This window comes from Branchiostoma lanceolatum, chromosome 14 (assembly GCF_035083965.1).
Source record: "Branchiostoma lanceolatum isolate klBraLanc5 chromosome 14, klBraLanc5.hap2, whole genome shotgun sequence".
In the NCBI taxonomy this organism is placed as follows: domain Eukaryota; kingdom Metazoa; phylum Chordata; class Leptocardii; order Amphioxiformes; family Branchiostomatidae; genus Branchiostoma; species Branchiostoma lanceolatum.
The window spans coordinates 3,254,325-3,273,974 of record NC_089735.1 but is presented as its reverse complement, the minus strand read 5'-3'; the positions used below and the strand labels follow the sequence as shown (position 1 = coordinate 3,273,974).

Sequence of the window (19,650 nt, the reverse complement as noted above, 5' to 3'; positions counted from 1 at the left end):
AACTTTGAAGGTCGAAGGTCAATTTCTCATGCTTGGGCATGCGCACTAAGTGAAAGTGTGGAAGGCCGGCAGGAGTCACAAAATTAAACTTTTTTTATAGTTTTGCAAATTACTGTTGTTTTGGTCCTGTTCCAGACGATCGGGAATGAGACGTGTATCGTGGTATGGCTGAAAGCAGTGAGAGTCCCTGTAAAAATCGACTTGACATCGGGAAGACGAAGAGAACTCCGGAGAAAAGCGGAGCGCGAGAAGGGGTGTGCACCCCTCCCCTTCCGCGCCGCTGCCGCCCGCTCGCGCACCAAGTCGCCGGGCACCGGTATGGGCAGGGGAAAACCAAGAAAGGTCAGGCTTTAACCAACAAAACTGGCAAGGAAGTCTTGTTCCTAGATAAGTCGATTTACGAACGACAAACAAGTAACCACGTACACTGAGTACCGTACAGTAGTTTACGTTATAATACGAGTAGAGTAGAGGTACTGTCAGTGTCAGGTAGGATGTTCTTCACAAGGATGCACTTGTTTTCGGCTTCTATGTCTTTATGTGTGTACGTGTGTGTGTGTTTGTGCGAATCCAAATATACACAATGTTTTTTTGTCGCAACATATTCATGCCTATCCTCAGTGCTGCTGGTTTGGAAGTGTCGCAAAGCGCACCCGGGTCTGAGCACAACTGGATAAAAGAGTTGCATCGTCCTTTCGGATGGGGATTTAAACTTTAAGTCGGTGGACCTGTGTATGAGGGAGCTTATATATATAGCGTCAAACCTCTGCACTTAAAACAACCCAACACATTTATTGAGAAGAGTAGCGGTGACCCAGTGTGCTTGGCTGAATACGCGAGTCGTAGTGAAGCCGCATGGCACTACATGTACTAGCTAAATCATTATATAGAGTAAAGTAGAGTAGAGTTGCTTCAGCCAGGTTCCCAGTTAAGGCCGCTCTTCAAATCAGCTCACTGTCATCTCTGGTTTCTGGGGATGGTCCAAAGCTCTGTAGTCGTACATCACTTGGTGCTGTTTCATATGACAGTCCAATCTCTTCTTAAGGTATTGTTGAAGGGTGGCTGAGGAATTTTGGGATGTTTTTGAAAAAAACCCTTTCTTAAGCTTTATAAACCTTCCTCAACCTTAATTTTATTCAGGTAGTACCTTATAGCAAGGTGATAATTCATGCAAATTAGTATGATGTCATGATTAGGTCATCAAGATTTATAAGGCCACGCCCCTTATTTAGAAAAGACGCTCTCCTTGGCTTGTGCTTCGATGTTTATCAATATAACTTTGCAGGAATGTACATGATAGTAATACTTGAATGACGCGTGCCTACGAGCATATTTTGAAATATCGATTTTTGGCGAATTTTTTTTGTTCGTCATTAGTCTGATGTCACCAGCTTTTAATACCTCTACTTTTGTGTATCTCCAGGCATGTTACAACATGAAGACGGGACCCTACTGAAACCCCTCCAGCCGCCACCACGCGGGCAGAAGGAACTCGGGTTCTACCAGACGATTTTTGACGAGGACACGAAGAATCGGGACCTCCTTACCTTAAGACAGTTCATGCCGAAGTACCTGGGAAAGTTTGTTCCTGAGGATGACCCGTCTCGTATCCTTTATTTGCTTTGGTATTTTAAAAAAAGGGAAAGGTAGTCCCATAGCCTTTTGAGGCCGAAGGGACAATGGGTCTTGAACCTTGTGTCTTGAACCTTGAACTGGGACATCTAGCGATGCCAACGTGCGGGGGACAATGGGTTCTTCTTCTCCACTCAGCCCTGTCCTCCAACAGTGAGCGAACTTCTTCTGAAGTTCAACTGTTTGTGTCTAGGACACAGTATTGGAAGGCAGAGCCCAGCCCTCTCCTTCCACCGCCTTTTACCTCCCCAACCAAAGCCAGGTACCCATTTTTACACCTGGATGGAGTGAGGAATGTCCTCTGCCACAGACTAGCTAGGACTGCCAGGAATGAAACCCATGTCCTTCCTATTTTGTGTTTGCTAGCCTAGCCATTCGGCCATTGGATGCCACAATTGCTTCGCTTTGATACGTATGTATTATATTTCATACATATGAAAACCTTTTCAATATTTTTATAAGCTAGTCCATTTTGAAAGAGAGAAAGAACTGCACTTCCAAGGCATGTTTTAAAATGTTGCGATGTTGTTAACCATTCATGGAACATATAGTGAACCTTGACCTTCCCCAGAGGTTTTTATCAAGCTTGAAGACATCACCCGAAAGTTCCACCAGCCTTGCATACTGGATGTCAAGGTGAATGTTATTTCATCCTTCAATTATATGTTGAAATGCAGGGATTTTTCAAAACAGTGCTGCTATGCCCTCATAGTCATACTTTCAGCATACTTTATGGGCTGAAAATGTTTGTTCCTCTTTGATTTTGGCATTGTAGACATTAGTATCCGTTTTCCGTAATACATTTTTGCAATTTATGAAATATATTTGCTCATTTTGTAGTTACCTTGCACGGCCTCCAGTATGTTAGAAAACTTTTTTTCTATTTAAAGTAATGGACAAAAATTGATGCGTGCACGGATGTCATCCATATACATGTAATCAAATCAACATCGCCGAAGTACCAGGAAAAGAGGCCGTCCTCAAGGCGTCCAGCTATTAAAGAGGGCGTCTAATTTCTTTTTTAGTGCAGGCCTTCCTTAGCTAATAGCTTGCTTGTGTCGATACTCAGGTTGGAAGACGCTGTTATGATCTCGAGGCCACACCAGACAAGATCGAGCGAGAGAAGAGGAAGTATCCACCTATCGACATCGTGGGGTTTCAACTGATGGGAATGAGGGTAGGTCCAGTAGCGTGTGTATAGTCCGTTGGTTAGCGGTCCTGCCTCTGGAACTAGAAGCCCCGGGTTCGATCCCGGCTGTGTCGCTCACCTGACATGCACGCTACCGGAAAGGATCGCAGTCCCTAGGACGGGACGTTAAGCCGTGGTCCACTGTTCATTGTGCTTGTCGAAAAGAGCTAGGGGAATTTCCCCAGTACAATGAACTTGTAAATAATGTATATAGCGTCTGTCTTCTCTGTCACGACCAGTGGAAGATTAGCTCATCTGTTCATTGAGTTCATTTGAGCTAAACTGGTTCGAGATCACTTTCCGTTCCTTTCCTGTCTCAACTGTGCAAGAAATTTCATGTAAATGCATGCTTAAGTTTGTGGTGATTTGATTTCGCCGTACAGAGAAAATGGCGTGTTCAAGGAAAGACCAAACCATTACTTTGATTTTCAGTTCTAGTTTTTTTCTCTCTTACAGATCTATAAGAGGAAAACAGGTGAAGTGGTGTACTACGACAAAAAGTATGGGCGGAGTCTTGATGAACACCACGTCGGCATGGGTGAGAACCTTGTTTTATCAAGTCATCAATAGACCAATTTGAAGGACAAACTGATTTTGTCATAGGGGGATTTTATACACAAACTGTCAATGTCATCTCGCACAGTTGTAAATTTGTTGCAAATGTGAATCTGAATGTAGATTTTTCAAATTTTGCATATTTGTAGTTTTTGTAGTTTTTTGAACGGGACGTTAAGCCATGGTCCACTGTTCATTGTGTTGTCAAAAAGAGCAAGAGGAATTTCCTGGGTGCAAGGAACCTGTAAATACTGTGCATAGGGTCTGTCTTCTCTGTCACAATCAGTGAAAGAATAGCTCTTCAGTGAGGTAAAACTGGATCGAGATCACTTTCCTCTTCTTTTCTAAGTTCGATGTAAAGAAGTCACCTCTAAGCCAGGAACATAAAACCACCGCAATCATTTCCCCTTTTACAATAGTATTTGTTTCTAAGCACAATCGTACCATTTCTCTCGTCCAACAGGTCTGACTAAATACCTGACTATGGACGGTACCTGCCCGCTGCAAGTCCAAGTGCTACAGGCCATCCTGTGTCGACTGGAGAGAATCAAACGGTTCATCAAAACGCAGTCTCAGATCTGCCTCTTCTCGAGTTCCCTCCTCATCGTTTACGAGGGGAAGCCGGAGAACTCCGCGGAGAAATCTTCACCCAACTCCGCGGAGAACAGTACAGAGTACTCTACAGAACACAGCCTGACAGCGACACACCATTCGTTGCACTCAGTGACCATAGCAAGCGACGACGTATCTTACAATCAAATGCACCGATTGTCTAATTCCGCAGTATTACATTCCGAGAGAGACGTAAACGGTGCAGACGTTTCCAGAGTAAGCAATTCTGACCTGAGCTTGCGGCAAGAATGCCATTCCCAGAATGCCTTTGGGTCAGCACAGGAGGTAGCCAAGACAAAAAGGGTGAACGGACCTCATACACACGTGTCAGGTCAAGGGGCAAAGGGCAAATCAGGGTTAACAGAACAGGCTGTCACAGGCCACTCAGGTTCACCGAGAGAAATGGATTCTGATTGGTTACCACCAGTAGAGGATGGGTTATCCTGTCCAATCAGGGATAGCAAGACAGACTCTATGGCTGAGGCTAAGATAGATGTGCGAATGATCGACTTTGCCCACGTATTTCCTTCTGACCACATTGACGAAAACTACCTGTATGGGATAAAGAACTTGATAAGCTATCTAGGAAAGATAGGTACGTGATCAAGACAAAAAACGATGGACCATTTTACAAAGAGGAGGAAAAAGCGCTCCATCCCTGTCTAGTCTGTTCCTTCCCGTGCAGCATCTGTGGCCGTTCAAGCGTCGAAATTGGTCTCTACTCTCACATGAGGACCCACCTCGACAAATGACCTGTAAGCCTACTCATCTGTCGAACAGACAGGAGAATCCATGATTTTACATGGATTTGTACATGCCATATTGTCTTTGAAATAGGTTATGAAGGAAATAAACACGAAAACGTGTTAACCATAGCGTACGGTCTCGGTTATACTGTGGTAGAATCCCTAAGAATATATCAAATCAATGTTTGGAAAATGTAGATGTTTTGACCTCTCAAATGATATTCATGGGAAAGTGTCTGTTTTAGCCAGAAGCCCTATAAAGGGCCAGCTATTACATATGGATTATAATGGTCTATTTTGAATGTTGTCCTAAACATTTGTAACAGTAGTAGTAGTGGTGTAAGCTATATTTATGATGTGTGGTCAAATCTTAGTCTTGTTTCCAGAGATGATGATTAGGTGAATGAAATTTACCCAACAAAGAGGAATCATAAAATTTGTCAAAAAAGGAATAATTGGTCAGGAGAGTCAGTCCAGGGGAAGGTTAATATTTCTCCCTCAAATGAAATGAAACCCTCCGGTGGCCAAACTTCCCTGTTAAATATTCTCACTATAGCCGGCGTAGTTAGTCTGGTAGAGACTACACTAGTGTGCTAGCTGAAGCTGGTTCCTGTAGTATAGAGACACTCATTATGCGCAGCCAACTACGATGGACTGGTCACTGTGTCCGAGTGCCAGACAATCGGCTCCCCAAACACACCCTGGATCAAGGGACACAGCCTAGGTGTGGACAGAGAAAGCGGTACAAAGATACTCTTAAACATTACTTAAAGAAGGGTCACATTGACCCCACAAACATTAAAGCACTTTGCGACGATTGCAGTACCTGGCGACACCTGAGCCATAACTGCGTCTCAACTTTTGAAGCTGAGAGAACCGCTGACGCCAAGAGGAGGGCTAGGAAAGCCCGGCTACAACAGAACTGAAAAATAAAAATCCATGTAGACTTGCCATACTCCTTGAGTGGCTGTCAACACACACAAAGACACCATGTTGTGATCCAGATATGGCATGTGCCAAAACTATTATATTGAGAGCTACTCACTATCTTGAAGGGTAAAAATGCCAGTTTCACCGTCTTGAATACACCCTTTTTTAGATATATGTCCATCAGGAACTAGGGACATCCCAGTTTTTAAGTGATGTAGTCGGCAGAATAGATATTATGTGTATGTTTTGACAATAGATTTATAGCATTATTCTGTGTGACACAAAAAAATGTTTTTGTTTTCTTTCTTGTTGAAAGTATAGAATACAATGGTGTCGCTATGTTACTCTACTCTGGGAACAAAACTTGAATTGTACCTCAAATGTTGGTCTTGTGTTTTTACTCCTTCAGTAGTAGTTCGGAACAATGACTGTTTAGAAGTTTAAAACTAATGACGAATTTCATTTTGTACTTGGCATTCAGAACCTGGCTGTAAGCAACAATTGAAATGGACCTTGTACTTTGGGCACTCCGATTGTATTTCTATCAGACAGACCAAACAAATTATATAATCGAAGAAGACCTTGACACTGGACCGCACCACTCAAGATGTAGGTGTAAGAGTCATGGACAGAAATGTTCTTCAACTCAAGTTCATCTTTGTGTGTGTTTTCATATACCCCATAGTACCCTTTTGTCATCTCAAATCTTGAATACTGGTAAACCACATCCAGACCCCAGCCTATCCACTTGTTCTCTCTGACTCACAAACCTACCCCTCCAAGACGCTCAATATTTTCCCAATGAAGGATAGACCGTTCCACTTTTAGACATTGGAGTTTGGACGTTGTTGAATGAAAGACTTCAAAATGGTGTGCCCTAAAAATATGTTTCCCCTCGCCTTATCTCTGCTTGCCGTAACACTTTTGCCAGTCGTGTTTAGCCAGCAGATTGACTTCGGATGCGTTCTAAGACACTGTAGTAAAGAGACGATCGTCTGTGTCGCCAACACGACCTGCCGTGATGCCCTCACCTGCCTTGGTGGCTGCGGTAGCGGTGACAACATGACCTGCCCCGTGGCATGTCTCTTCTCCTATGGGTATGGTATTGATGGTGCATGTACATGTTTGTGTGTGAGTGAGTGTATTCCATGTGTGTGTGTTTAGTGTGCGTGTCACAAGCTGTGCTTAGGCTCATCACAAATCAAATGTGAGCCATGTATCATGTACATGTAGTTACTTTGTTTTCGTTGTTCTTGATGATTTTTTTACCACATCGAAAATACATATGATATAGAAATGACATAAGACCCAACAAGCATGTTACAACTTGTCTATGGTGTGCATGATATGGTGTACAAACTTACGCTACTTTGCTTCAGGTACGAAGACGAGCAGTTTCTCAAGTTATTATCCTGTACGACTGTCCAAAACAAGTGCATGTCAAATGTGCCATCAACCTTCAACTGTACCAAGCCACAGAAACTGGCACAGAATTTTACTTTTGATATGGTAAGGCATACACTTCAGTTATTCCAGTTGAAAATCCTTCCCTGATTTCTTGAATCATTGCTTCAAGCAAGGAGGTTTTATATAGAGTATATAAAACCTCCTTGCTTCAAGTAACAGCGTTTTAGCGATAGAACCTCCTTGGTTTTAGTAACTTTTAAAATAGAATTTTCACATTACCTGTTACTTTATACGTTGATAAAGGTAAACAATATTTTATTTATTTATTTATTTATTTTGATTTACCACATTTTGTGGAAGGATTGACATAACAGGTGAACTATCACCTTTTCAAGATGTCATCCCAGTCCGGACTGTAAGATTTCGACCATCGCACACCGGGGCATGCCCCTACTCTTTTTCGAAAGGTGTAGTGGGTTCTTTAACGTGCGCGGGGTGTTGCTCTCCCCAAACACGGGACCTCCATTTAACGTCCTATCCGAGGGACGTCCCTAACCCTAGATGAGCTAGGTACTCATTTACACCTGAGTGAAGTGAGGAAAGTCGTGCCAAAAGTCTTTCCCAAGGGCACAACGTCGGGGCGCAAGTTCGGACATGTCTCCGGGCACACCTGGGATTAGATCCCGGGACCCATTGTTTGACAGCCGCGTGCTCTACAGTTGCGCCACACGACGCCACACGACGCTAAAGACCATTCTGTCTCTACAACAGAGGGATAATGGATGTCAGTTGAAACTTCCAGAAGTAATCTCCGTATTCAATCCAGTTGTTAGGAGATCGGATTGTTTAAAGATAGATCTATCATTACTTCGCTATTCTATCAGAATTGCCCCTTCTACAATCACGAAAGAAAGGAGCAGTTTAAAGAAGATACCACATTCCATCCTTATTTCTCCACGTTTACAGACAAGACGAAAACTACGTATACTCTCCTCTTAACACACATTACAGAAAAAGTGGGATCATTCGTCTTCCACAGCTGTCTTGGAAAAAGAAGTCAAACCCCAATAAGTAAGAATTTATTGTCAGTATTTAGACTAGTCACATGCTATATTGTTCCCCATGATCTGTTCGTCCTTTTCATTTTACATGTCTTGCAATTAGCCTCCGGGCAAGAACTTCTTATAAACTTTCTATCAAACTTTCAGCTGAAAGGACGGTGGTATGGCGTAAGAGGCAGGAACCCGCCCCAGGACTGCTACGGCTGTTACTCTTACCTCTACGTACCGGACCCAACCCGACCAAAGGGTGATTATGTCATGACAAACACCTTCGATTTCAAGACGCTTACTGGTAAGCCAACTATATTCGAGTGAGACCGATTCACTTTTTTGGCGACGCCTCAAGGGCGGAGGCATTATTTTACAGTATTACGATCGCTCTGAAAATAATTTTATAAACTGCACGGATGCAAATCCCTATAGACCCTGTCTCCAATTGGTTTTAGCTGGAAAAAAACATTTCTATGAATCTCCCTTCAGTGTAGCGTGCCTAGTCCAGCGGTTAGCGTCCGTGCCTCTGGAACAAGTGGTTGGAAGTTCGAATCTCGGCTGTTGACGCTCACGCTAGAAATGGTTGCAGACCTTATAGGATGGGACTAGCACTGTTCTTTGATTGCATTTGCCGGAAAAAAGAGCTAAGGAAATTTCCCCGGTACAACGAACCTGTAAACAGTGTACATAGTGTCTGTCTTCTCTGTCATGACCACATATGGTAAATGCAGAAACGTTCGCGGTGGTTTTATGTTCACGGTTTTCACGGTAAGCTCTCTGCCGCGAACTTAAAATCGCCGCGAATATTTTTCAACTCTGTTTCTGTAGCGCTACTATTGTTTCGAACGCGAACTTAAAACCACCGCGAACACGCCATTTTCTCCCTACCGCGAAATTAAAATCACGCGAATTTAAATGCATTTACAGTATGCTATTCCAAGGACATCATGGCATATAGGATAAGATCTCCTTGGCTCTTCAGCGAGCTAAATTGGTTCAAGATCACTTTCCCTTTCTTTCTTTCACTTTCCAAAGGAGAAACACGCCACATCAAGGTTGAGTTTTCAGAGGAACCAACCGCAAACCCTGCTATCTGGAAGGCGACAGGCTCGACACTGGGTGTGAAGGGGCTATCGGAGGTGAACGAAGAATGGCGGGCTGTTGCCTTGGCCCCCGACCATGCCGACGGGTACACTCTCCTCACCTACTACTGCGGAACCTCTATGGGGATTGGGTACGAGGGCATGATGCTGTTCTCTCGTTCCCAGACCCTTTCAAGTGGTGGCTACCATGCGGCCAAGACAGCTGCGCTGGCGCACGGGTACGACTTGGACAAATTCTGTTCCCCGGACCAGGCCCACTGCTCCAAACGTTGACCATGTAGCCTCCTTCACAGAGCCGGAGGTATTTTGGGCGGCAGCGCTGATTTGCGCCAGTATTCAACAACCAGGTTCTATGCTATTAGGCCTTTGAGAGCCTGGCCCATGTTAAAAATCAGATCAGAGCTCCCGCCAAAAAATAAACGCCGACCACACCTAGAAGAGCTAGAAGGTCCGGGCATAAGCGAACCGTAATGTCTGTTCCAACTTCTAAGTAATTTAACTGATATCCCACCTGGGCCCTGTTCCAAACTTTTCCTTTTTTTCATTTTCACGTCTGAATAAAACCTGTGCACTGATTAGTCCGAGGATGTCTTGATTCCATATAGTTCGCGGCGCAATCTAAAGATTGTGATGGAACTGTAAAGGTTTGTCCGAGGACTTACAGTACTTGAAGCCAAAGTCTAGTCCTAGCGACTTAAGGGTGAAGTGCATCCGTCCGGACAACCCTTACCTTGCAGGTCGACAAAGGGCCAAATCCTTGAAAAGTTTGGCTCAATCTGGAGAATTTGGATGGCTGATATGATACATCAGAAACCAGGGTCAAAGGTAGGGTTTCTTTACTACTAGTAGCTTTTTTACGGAGTTTGAGCTGTTTTCTTAGCATGGTTATCAAATAGACCCTTGTGACTTTCTGGTGGAGAAGAATATTTAAGATTGAAATTTTGGTTAGTAGTAGTACTTTTATGAAGCCTTGTTTCATTGTGTTCTAACACGCTTTCTTTTGAGAAGCCCGATGCCAGCCCCACACATGTTCTTTAATAGGTGGAACAGATAAATCTCTATATGCCCAACACAAGGGTTTTGACACAAAAAACATTTTGACACTACAAAAACAAAGACAAAGATATAAACTGTACATTTATGTTGAGAATGACAACGTTTTGCTCTCTGGAAAATATGTACACATGGTAAACACGATGTTATAGTACATGTATGTTGTAGCTACCCATGCGAGCTCAATATAACTTGAACATATCCAGCTTCGGGCGGACGTTCATAATCTCCAAGCAGATCTAATGGTTGCGAAGACCGTATCCGACTGGCAGAAGAAGTTTTGGTTGCAAACAACCTTAGGTTGCAATAAAAACTTCTTCTGCCAGTTGGACACGGTCTTCGCAACCATTAGATCTGCTTGGAGAGTATGACGTTCCCCACTGTGGTATCATTACGAACTCTGACCTTTTTAAACCTTTACGTTTGACAAGTTCTCAGTTGCACCTGTACGTGTGTGTGGTGTCCTACGGAATCTATCATATAGTATAAAGATATTTACCACCCCAATTTCCTGACCGTAGCAGCTCAAAAGATTGTAAAAACGGGAAGTTCCGCTGCATTACCACTATAAGCCGCTAGGGGGGATCTAATCAGTTCGAGATCTCGTGATCACCTAACATTACACGACACAATCCACATATAGAAAAATCCATCCAGACATTCTCGAGTTATCGTGCTCTCACAAACACACACACGCACACACACACACACACTCACACACACTGTGACACACACACACAGACGTTACCAAAAAATAACTTTATGTCGTAGGTGTGATGATATATGGCGTGAGAAAGGGTTCGTTTGAGCAACAACAACTCGACCAAAAGTGCATGTGTTCAACCTTCAAAAGACTATCGCCACAGTAACTGACCCTTATCGAACGGTTATGGACATAATGACTTGACGAACTATTACTTGTTATTATTGTTTATTCATTATTTATCTATTCTTTGTATTATTGATATAATTTTGAGTCACCTAGGTTGACCAAGCTTTAGTTATTTATTGTTATGTTGACCCCTTGACATGCCCTCATCTCGACCTCTATGAAAAGCGGCCAAGATGGCCGATAAGAGCTTTTTTCGAGAATAAATAAAGGCACAAACAAACAAATGTGGGTGTGGCTATAGTGTGTGGAACTGGGAGAGCGAGTAGAGGCATACCTTGAATTCTGAGCGATTTGTTATCAGATCGTTCCTGATCCCCACACCACCCACACCGCACTAAAAGCCGATAATACGGGACGTTGGGGTTTTGGCGGATCAACGTATTCGTCTTAGCCTCCACCGGGCCTTCCTGGGGGGTTTTGGATCGTATGATTCGGCAAAAATAGGTAAGTTCCGCTACAATACCAGTGAAAGCCATCAGGGGGCCAAAAAATGTAGTCACAAAAACACCTTAAAAATACGTCAAAAACAAGCAGGAGCCTAACCTCTGCTTGGAGAGTACCCCTAGCCAGAAATGCAGCGTTCGTCGAAGAAAAACATAAACGTTTATATACTACAGAGTTTTTGCCACCGGCAACTGACATAATTTCATTGTCGCGTTTATTTTTTTTCAGTACATTAACCTGAATAAAAAGTTGTAAGAAACGAAGTCATGGAAAATTCTAGATAATAATCCTATATAACTATAAGTTTGACCCCAAACCTCTCACTACCTTCGTCCAAGGTCCTTGCTTCGTCATTTCCCTCGTCGGTCAAATCATCGTCGCTCTACCGTCCCTTCCCTTCTCTTCTTCTTCTACTGTACTCTACTCTACTCTACTCTACTCTACTCTACTCTACTCTACTCTACTCTACTCTACTCTAGCTCTACTCTACTCTACTCTACTCTACTCTACTCTACTCTACTCTACTCTACTCTACTCTACTCTACTCTACTCTACTCTACTCTACTCTACTCTACTCTACTCTACTCTAGCTCTACTCTACTCTACTCTACTCTACTCTACTCTACTCTACTCTATCGGCGGTCTGGCATCCAGGCTATCTCGTACTATCCCTGGCCCTCTTGCCCGACCGTTGTACCGCCGCCCCCGGACTTTCATTCCGACAACTGAACTGCCAACTTCTTTGTGTGCAGAGCCATCGAAAACAAACACATTCAGTGGGAAAACACGCTGGGCTCTTTAAAATCCAGGCTTCATCGTAGTTGTAGGGGTTGGGGACGGGTTGGCGAATATCTTACCCATTTTCTGACATTCCTTCGGAACAATTGGGAAAATAACAACCATGGAAAGATCGAGGCACACTTCTAGGTCGTGTTTATCTTCACGGTGTTGAAAAATAATCCTCTGGAATTTTTATATGATTTTTTGTTTCCAATTTTTATTGGCTGGGGAGCGGCATTCTTTAAGGCTATCTCGTGTCTGGAGCGGGGCCCTCCGATTGGTGGCTCGGTTTTGTGAATGGCTTTATTTATTATGCAGGACGACGGGAGCGCCCGGTCGTCCAACCACACGAGAGGGATATCTGTGTTGCTCGGACACAAGTCGTCCTGCCATGGGGCCTCATGGTGAAGAATATATCCCCCTGACAAAAATATATTTCCTGGCGAACCTTTAGTACACATTCCTAGAACAACAACAACAACAAGGCGCGAGACTCTGGCGAGATCACTGTGTCAGTCTGGTCTCTCGCTTGAAACTGTGCCAAGACGATGTCTGGCTCCGCGGACGACCCGGTTTGCATTCACCGGCCCAAGCGTGTGAGGTCCTCGGACTCCCTACGGCTTCGTCCCGAGACCACCGCCGCTGCCAGCCCGCTCAGCCCCAAACGGTGTCTCGAGCTGGACGGGGTGATCGACGTCCTCCGCGCCTACGACTCTTATGAGGGAGGCGTGAACTGTTCGATTTGCGGTGAGTGTGGTTTCCTGAAGGATTTCCCTTTCCTTAGTGGCTTGCGGCAGTATTAAAGCACACCGCATACTTCAGTAACAATAGAGATCGGTTGTTTTTCACAAAGCTACTCTCGGTACGCCACCAAAAATTTCTCCTAACAGGGCTTCCCCGAACTTTTACCAAACGACACCTTGTGTATTTTGTGTCGATTATGTTCGTCTACCGTCACACGGAATTTCGTGCGCGAACGCCATTTCTTACTATTTTTCTCGATTTTTTAAATATTTTTCTACGCGAAAAATAACGCGAGCCACACATGGCCATTGAATATGTAACAGATAGCTTGTTTGCGTACGTGGCTGAATGACCTCTGTGCTCGTAATTATGCCAACTTTCCCGCCAAAATTCCAGGCGGGCCCTGTTGGGCGCTTGTATACGATACAGGTTTTTAGCGTTTTTTCCTGAGTTTGGGGGAAAAGATTTCCATCGGTTGGAACTTTTGCTAATCTTTTGTGTCGCCCGGTATGCATTCTCGTATTCGCGTCTGTAGAAACCTGTTGTACGACTTGAACATTGTGCGTCTACATTTGCTCGCGCGCGTACGCACACGCACACACTACACACACGCACGCACGCACACGCACACACTACACACACGCACACACTACGCACACACACACACATTACACGCACACACACTACACACACACACACACGCTACACACACGCACACACTACACACGCGCGCACACACACACACACCAACACACACACTACACGCACGCACACACACACACACATACATACACGGACACTTATGATATTACAGTATTAATCTTAAGTATAGCGCAAAAATATTCAAGTGACAAATGTTTTTATGTTTACTGTAATCATTTCTGATTACCTATTTTCATGTCGACTACTTGTATTTTAACTTGATGGCCGTTTTTATTACAAACTCTTCGGTTGCTTTGTGGACCTTTTGTTTGTTATGCATACTATTGTTATGATGTCTGAACAATTTCTATTTAAAGCAGCGCCAAGCCAATTATATACGAGCGACGACAACTTAATTGTGCGCGAATTATTTGCCAGGTATTTTCGTAACCTTTCGTCGTCTGCATTTTTCAAATACTTGTATGGCGGTTTTCAAATTATATATTGCCATCCCTCTGGTTTAAGGTTTCAATTGTGTCTATTATGGAATTCTAGATAAGTCGTACTTTCACCACCTTTGTTGTTTGCTATGATTTTTAGTTTGTTTCAAAAGTATCATAAAGGGCTTTCCATGCATGCGAGGGGGATTCATCATCGAAAATGCATATATAATATGACCAATATAACATATAAGATTAGGCAAACCAATTTTTAAACTCAATCGGAATTTGGCACATGATGTTTGTTTTTCTATTTCTGAATGGATGAACTTCTATCCCTCTTTTTGTTGACCTTGAGGTGAGACAATGACCTCTAACTTCAAATAGCTTTCGGCAAAATGTCTGGGCCAAGAATGAAATTGCATCATGCACTGAATGTAAGTTATTTTTATGGTTGCACCTGGATGCAAATTACTGAAAGTCGAGTTAACATTGAAAACGTTTTGCACTAGCGCTCCATAGCTACAAGAAAAACAACGTACACGACAGCCACTCATGCAATATCTTCTATGTTTTTGTCCCGAAGAATGGACATATTTTGTTTTCTAATACTGTAAATGCAGAAATGTTCGCGGTGGTCTTAAATGTTCGCGGTTTTCGAGGCGACCGTTTCGCCGCAAACTTTAAGCCATTGCAAACATTCATCCAATACTGTAGCAGTATGTGACTATAGCGCTGCCGCGAACTTGAAATCGCCGCAAACACTCAATTTTCGCCTTAGCGCGAAATAAAAACCACTCGAACTTAAATGCATTTACAGTATATCTACAGTTTTGTTCTATGGCTAGGCAAATTAATCCTTGGATGAATGCGTTTCCAACTCAGAAAGTCATATTTGTGATTAGTTTGTCACTATCTCTTGTATATTCCTTTTTTGCTACTTTCCTCTTTAGCGCGTTCATTTGTGTGTATTATCTGTAATGTGTTAGTATTCATTATCGGATATGTACTTGGCGATTGTCAATGAAATATTATTACTAGTATAACGTGTTAGGAATGGCCTAAATCTTTCAATAACAATCGCTGCATTTTTTATCATTTCGCTCATTTTGTAAAGCTCTGACATGGTTTCTGAGATTTCATATTCGTTTTTTTCTCGTTGAGGGAAAATAGATTTTGGGCATCTTTGGCGCAAAATCACGTGAGGAAGAGGCGGGTGACATGTCACGTGTGACTCATGTATCCCTCCGCCCCCTTGACCCCACACCCCTCAGACTTCACAAAAACATCCCTTGTAAAAATTTCTCACATTTCGCTGGTACAAGTGCTGTGAATAGCAGCGAGCCCGGGGTCCCGACCCCTGGTGAAGGGGTCAGAATTCACAGTGGTTCCGATTCGTGCGTTCCGTGGAGATCAACTTATTAATCACCCAGAGGCATGTACAACAGGCACTACTTGACAAGTGTGTAATCATATTTTTCTTCGATGTATCGTTTTCGTACTAGACACTGTAAACACTTATATTCATAAATAGACGTCCAATGTCTGTCTGTCTGCCTGTCTGTCTGTTTGTCTGTCTGACTGTCTGTCTGTCTGTCTGCCTGTCTGTCGGTCTGTCTGTCTGTCTATGTGGACAACATAACTCGAGAAGCTGTGGATGGATCCGTATGAAGATGATATTTGGTAGATGGAAAAGTTGGGTGGTGGGCCTCCGAGCGGCTTTCTGCAGTACTGCAGCTGAACTTCCGGTTTTGATGTCTCGTATCTCGTATTCTGGATAGACTATGGTCGTGATTGTAAACCCAGTCGAAAGGATTTACTACCCTCCAAGCAGACGTTCGGCTACGGCTCGTTTTGGACGTCTTTTTTTTAAAACCTTTCATGCCGAATCTCTTTTTGGAGAGTGCATTTTGTCGTCAGCTATAAGACTGTTTCCACACGGATGGCCGAGGTTTGTAAATCCGGTCGTAATGATTTTAACCCCTGAACAAACCGTGGGACGACATCAAAGCCCGCCTCCCGACGCCCCCTTGTGCTAATATCTCAGGGTCACAGGTCGCTGTAGCTCAGTTTTCATGGGAAAGTAAATGTAGGTCTGAAGTGAGTCAACACGCATCTACTACTCTCTAAGCTTTCTAAGGAAGTCTGCGAAGGAGGCTAATTAAATACGGAGTCACCATAGTTAACATCACGAGCCTATGTAATCGTTAGCCTTTCAATGCATGTCCGACGCTAATCTCCAAGCAGATCTAATGGTTGCGAAGACCGTATCCGACTGGCAAAAGAAGTTTTTATTGCAACCTAATTTCTGCTGCCAGTTGGATACGGTCTTCGCAACCATTAGATCTGCTTGGAGAATAGCGTTGGACATGCATTGAAAGGCTAACGATTACATAGGCTCGTGATCTTAACTACGGTGACCCCGTATTTTACGCCACTCGCGATTTTCAACATATCCGGGCCAGGTTCTCTAGTGCGGGGGAGATCATATCTAGGTGTGCGTAAACTAGCCTGTGTTTACCCAAGCTCTCGGCCGGAGGTTACTGACCCCCACCCTGGCGGTCACAGGACCGGCTGGCCACTAGGAGCGCGATTCGTCAGGCTATGCGTAAACGATCTCCTTTACAGAGAACATGTCCTATTTTGACAATTGCGAGTCACCGCTCCCCCCACCCCACCCCCTAAAAAATAAAAGCCGGCGCTCCTAGAACGTCTCCGAAGGAAACCATTAACCTATGAAATAGAGTAGATTTAGAACCATTGTTTTAGATAAGTATTAGAAATCCTGTGTGTCATTATATGAACATTACCATGTATTTTGTATCTATATGCCTATACATAGCCCGTGATAGGGCATGGATGTATGATAAAGGTTATTATTATTATTTAATAAATGTACTAGTAATGCAAGGACGAAACACCCATACGCGTGTTTGTACTGTGGACCGTCCCTTCTAATGCTACGGTCGCATTTCCAAACCGGGGCCCGGTCGGGCAGTTTGCGGGAACGAAAAATATGATATAAAAGACAACAAAAGACAAAAAACGTTAAAAATTACTCCTAACTACAAATTGTGTATTTTCTTGATATGCAGTCTTTATTTTTGGTTTTCGCCGACACCCCGGCCGGGCCCCGGCTTGGGAATGTGACCTAAGCATAACCTTGGCGTTCCGTTCTCCAGGTAAACTGTACAAGAGTAAAGTGTGCTTCACCAAACACCTGTGGGAGCACTCCGTGTACTGGGACCTCTTCGACGGGGAGAAAAACCACGACCGCGTGCTGTCCATACAGGTTTGTATTTACAGTATTAATCTTTCAGAGGCATGTACATCAGGCACTTTTTGACAAGTGTGTAATCGTATTTTCTTCGATGTATCGTTTTCCAGGCCGCCCTTATCCTCTATAAGAACTTCCAGCTCGCGGAGCGGGATCAGAACAGCTTGTCGTTCCTGCTCGTGACGGGCCCGCACACCAGGGACCCCGCCAAGACCGACCACAGGAGCGGCAGCGCCTCCCCGAAAACTACGGGCCCGCACACCAAGGACCCCGCCAGAACCGACCCCAGGAGTGGCAGCGCCTCCCCGAAAACTACGGGCCGGCACACCAAGGACCCCGCCAAGACCGACCCCAGGAGCGGCAGCGCCTCCCCGAAAACTACTGGTCCGCACACCAAGGACCCCGCCAAGACCGACCCCAGGAACGGCAGCGCCTCCCCGAAAACTACTGGTCCGCACACCAAGGACCCCGCCAGAACCGACCCCAGGAGCGGCAGCGCCTCCCCGAAAACTAAACCCCGCCACAGACACAACAGCAAAGGGAAGAACGACAAGAACAGAGAACATGTCAATTTTCACGGTAACCATGACAACAGGAGTTGCCATAGCAACGGAATGACTGGCGGTGATAAAGAACGTTGCTCAGGTGATGGGCGTGGCAAGATGACGTCTTTATTCGGCGAGAGTCGTTGCCGTGGTGATGACTATGACGGACACCATCGATCGCCAGTATCGAATGGCGGGAGTTTCCATGGCGACGGTTGCCATGACAGTCGTTTCTATGGCATTAAAAGAATGAAAATGATCTAACAAAGCGTAAACTTGTTTGTAGCAGCTATACATATTTCCTGCACCCTAATTTTTCATACAGCTGAGGTTATATTTTCTGAAAGAGAATATGACTTCAATGCTGTGTTAAGATAAAAAGCTCTATGAGTTGTGAATATTTTTTCGTCTTTGACGGAAAACATGATCAAAACCTTTGGCCGGGCCGATTTATTCGCCTTTGAAACTAGTGATTGATATTATAAAATGTTGCAATAAAAACGTGCAAGAAAAAGAAACAGATGATGATATGTAAAAAAAACCAAAACCGATAGCTTATGGCCAGCAAAGACTTTGCGTACCTAATATTCCACTGTATATATTGTTCAGCACAAACGTGCAAAGTAGGTAAGTACTAGAGTGCTCAATAGATTTCCTAAGAACTCTCAACCAACGCTGTAAAATGATTATATTTCCACTTGTTTCTTCTTGTTCATTACGTCTTTTCAGTTGGTTGTCCCTTGTAGGGGCTGTGATAGATACAGCTCAATGTAGCAGGCACCCACCAAAGTTGTCGTTTTATACTGTTCTACAAACGTTCTTTCATAATTCTCTTCGTTTCTAGATACACTGGGAACGTCGGTTCGTTGTTGCTATTTCATATTGAGATTAAATCATATTTTCGAAAGTACCTGACCGCTTTTGTCGTTGATACGCGACGCCTCTTGTCTTGTGAAGACGATAGTTAACAGCGTGAAAAGTTAAAGATAGCCCCATAACCCTTTTTGAGGTCGTTGGGTAATCTCCAAGCAGATCCACACCGGGCGCGAAAATCGTATATGCTAACCAGAGAAGGTCCAGTCAGCCAGAGAGGGTCCAATAGCCCGACCCTCTCTGGCTGACTGGACCTTCTCTAGCTAGCATATACGATTTTCGCGCCCGGTGTGGATCTGCTTGGAGATTAGTCGTTTGGCCAGTTGGTTGTCATCTTCTGTGCCAAGGACACAGTAAGGTGGATCTCAACCCTCTCTTTCCACCCCACCGAAATCAGGTACCCATTTTTACACCTGGTCAGGAGGGAGTGAAGAAGGTCCTGTAAAGTGCCATTCCCAAGGACACAACGTCTAGCCGGGAATGCCAGGAATCGAACCCCTGACCTCTCGGTCTTACACCATTATCATGATTCCTACTCTCCAAGCAGAGGTTGAATGGGCAGATCGTCACCGTTTTATCATATGTCGTTTGTTTTTTTCGCTAGCCCATTGAAGTAATGATTCCCTTCTTACACATCACGTGAAAACTGAGTTAAAATGCACGGTCCCCCACCGGGTACCTCCACCTCCCCTCGATATAAACTGAACCTCCCCTGAGCTCCCTTTGAAAGACAC

General features: G+C 44.1%; 3 protein-coding genes across 3 annotated transcripts; all 3 read left to right on the top strand.

Moving 5' to 3' along the window:
- The first annotated feature begins 25 nt into the window (after positions 1–25).
- Positions 26–5,158, top strand: LOC136449100 (inositol polyphosphate multikinase-like). The gene is made up of 6 exons (XM_066448913.1): positions 26–342; positions 1,424–1,606; positions 2,204–2,268; positions 2,702–2,809; positions 3,278–3,359; positions 3,840–5,158. Exons 1-6 carry the CDS (start codon positions 165–167, stop codon positions 4,589–4,591), a joined length of 1,368 nt encoding a protein of 455 aa, XP_066305010.1. The 5' UTR covers positions 26–164; the 3' UTR covers positions 4,592–5,158.
- Position 5,159: 1 nt separating this feature from the next.
- Positions 5,160–9,662, top strand: LOC136449101 (uncharacterized). The gene is made up of 4 exons (XM_066448914.1): positions 5,160–6,761; positions 7,044–7,173; positions 8,280–8,424; positions 9,159–9,662. The coding sequence occupies exons 1-4, from the start codon at positions 6,517–6,519 to the stop codon at positions 9,497–9,499; spliced, it is 861 nt and encodes a 286-aa protein (XP_066305011.1). The 5' UTR covers positions 5,160–6,516; the 3' UTR covers positions 9,500–9,662.
- A 2,788-nt stretch (positions 9,663–12,450) lies between these two features.
- Positions 12,451–18,953, top strand: LOC136448610 (uncharacterized). The gene is made up of 3 exons (XM_066448248.1): positions 12,451–13,142; positions 17,404–17,513; positions 17,609–18,953. The coding sequence occupies exons 1-3, from the start codon at positions 12,944–12,946 to the stop codon at positions 18,305–18,307; spliced, it is 1,008 nt and encodes a 335-aa protein (XP_066304345.1). The 5' UTR covers positions 12,451–12,943; the 3' UTR covers positions 18,308–18,953.
- The last annotated feature ends 697 nt before the right edge of the window (positions 18,954–19,650 follow it).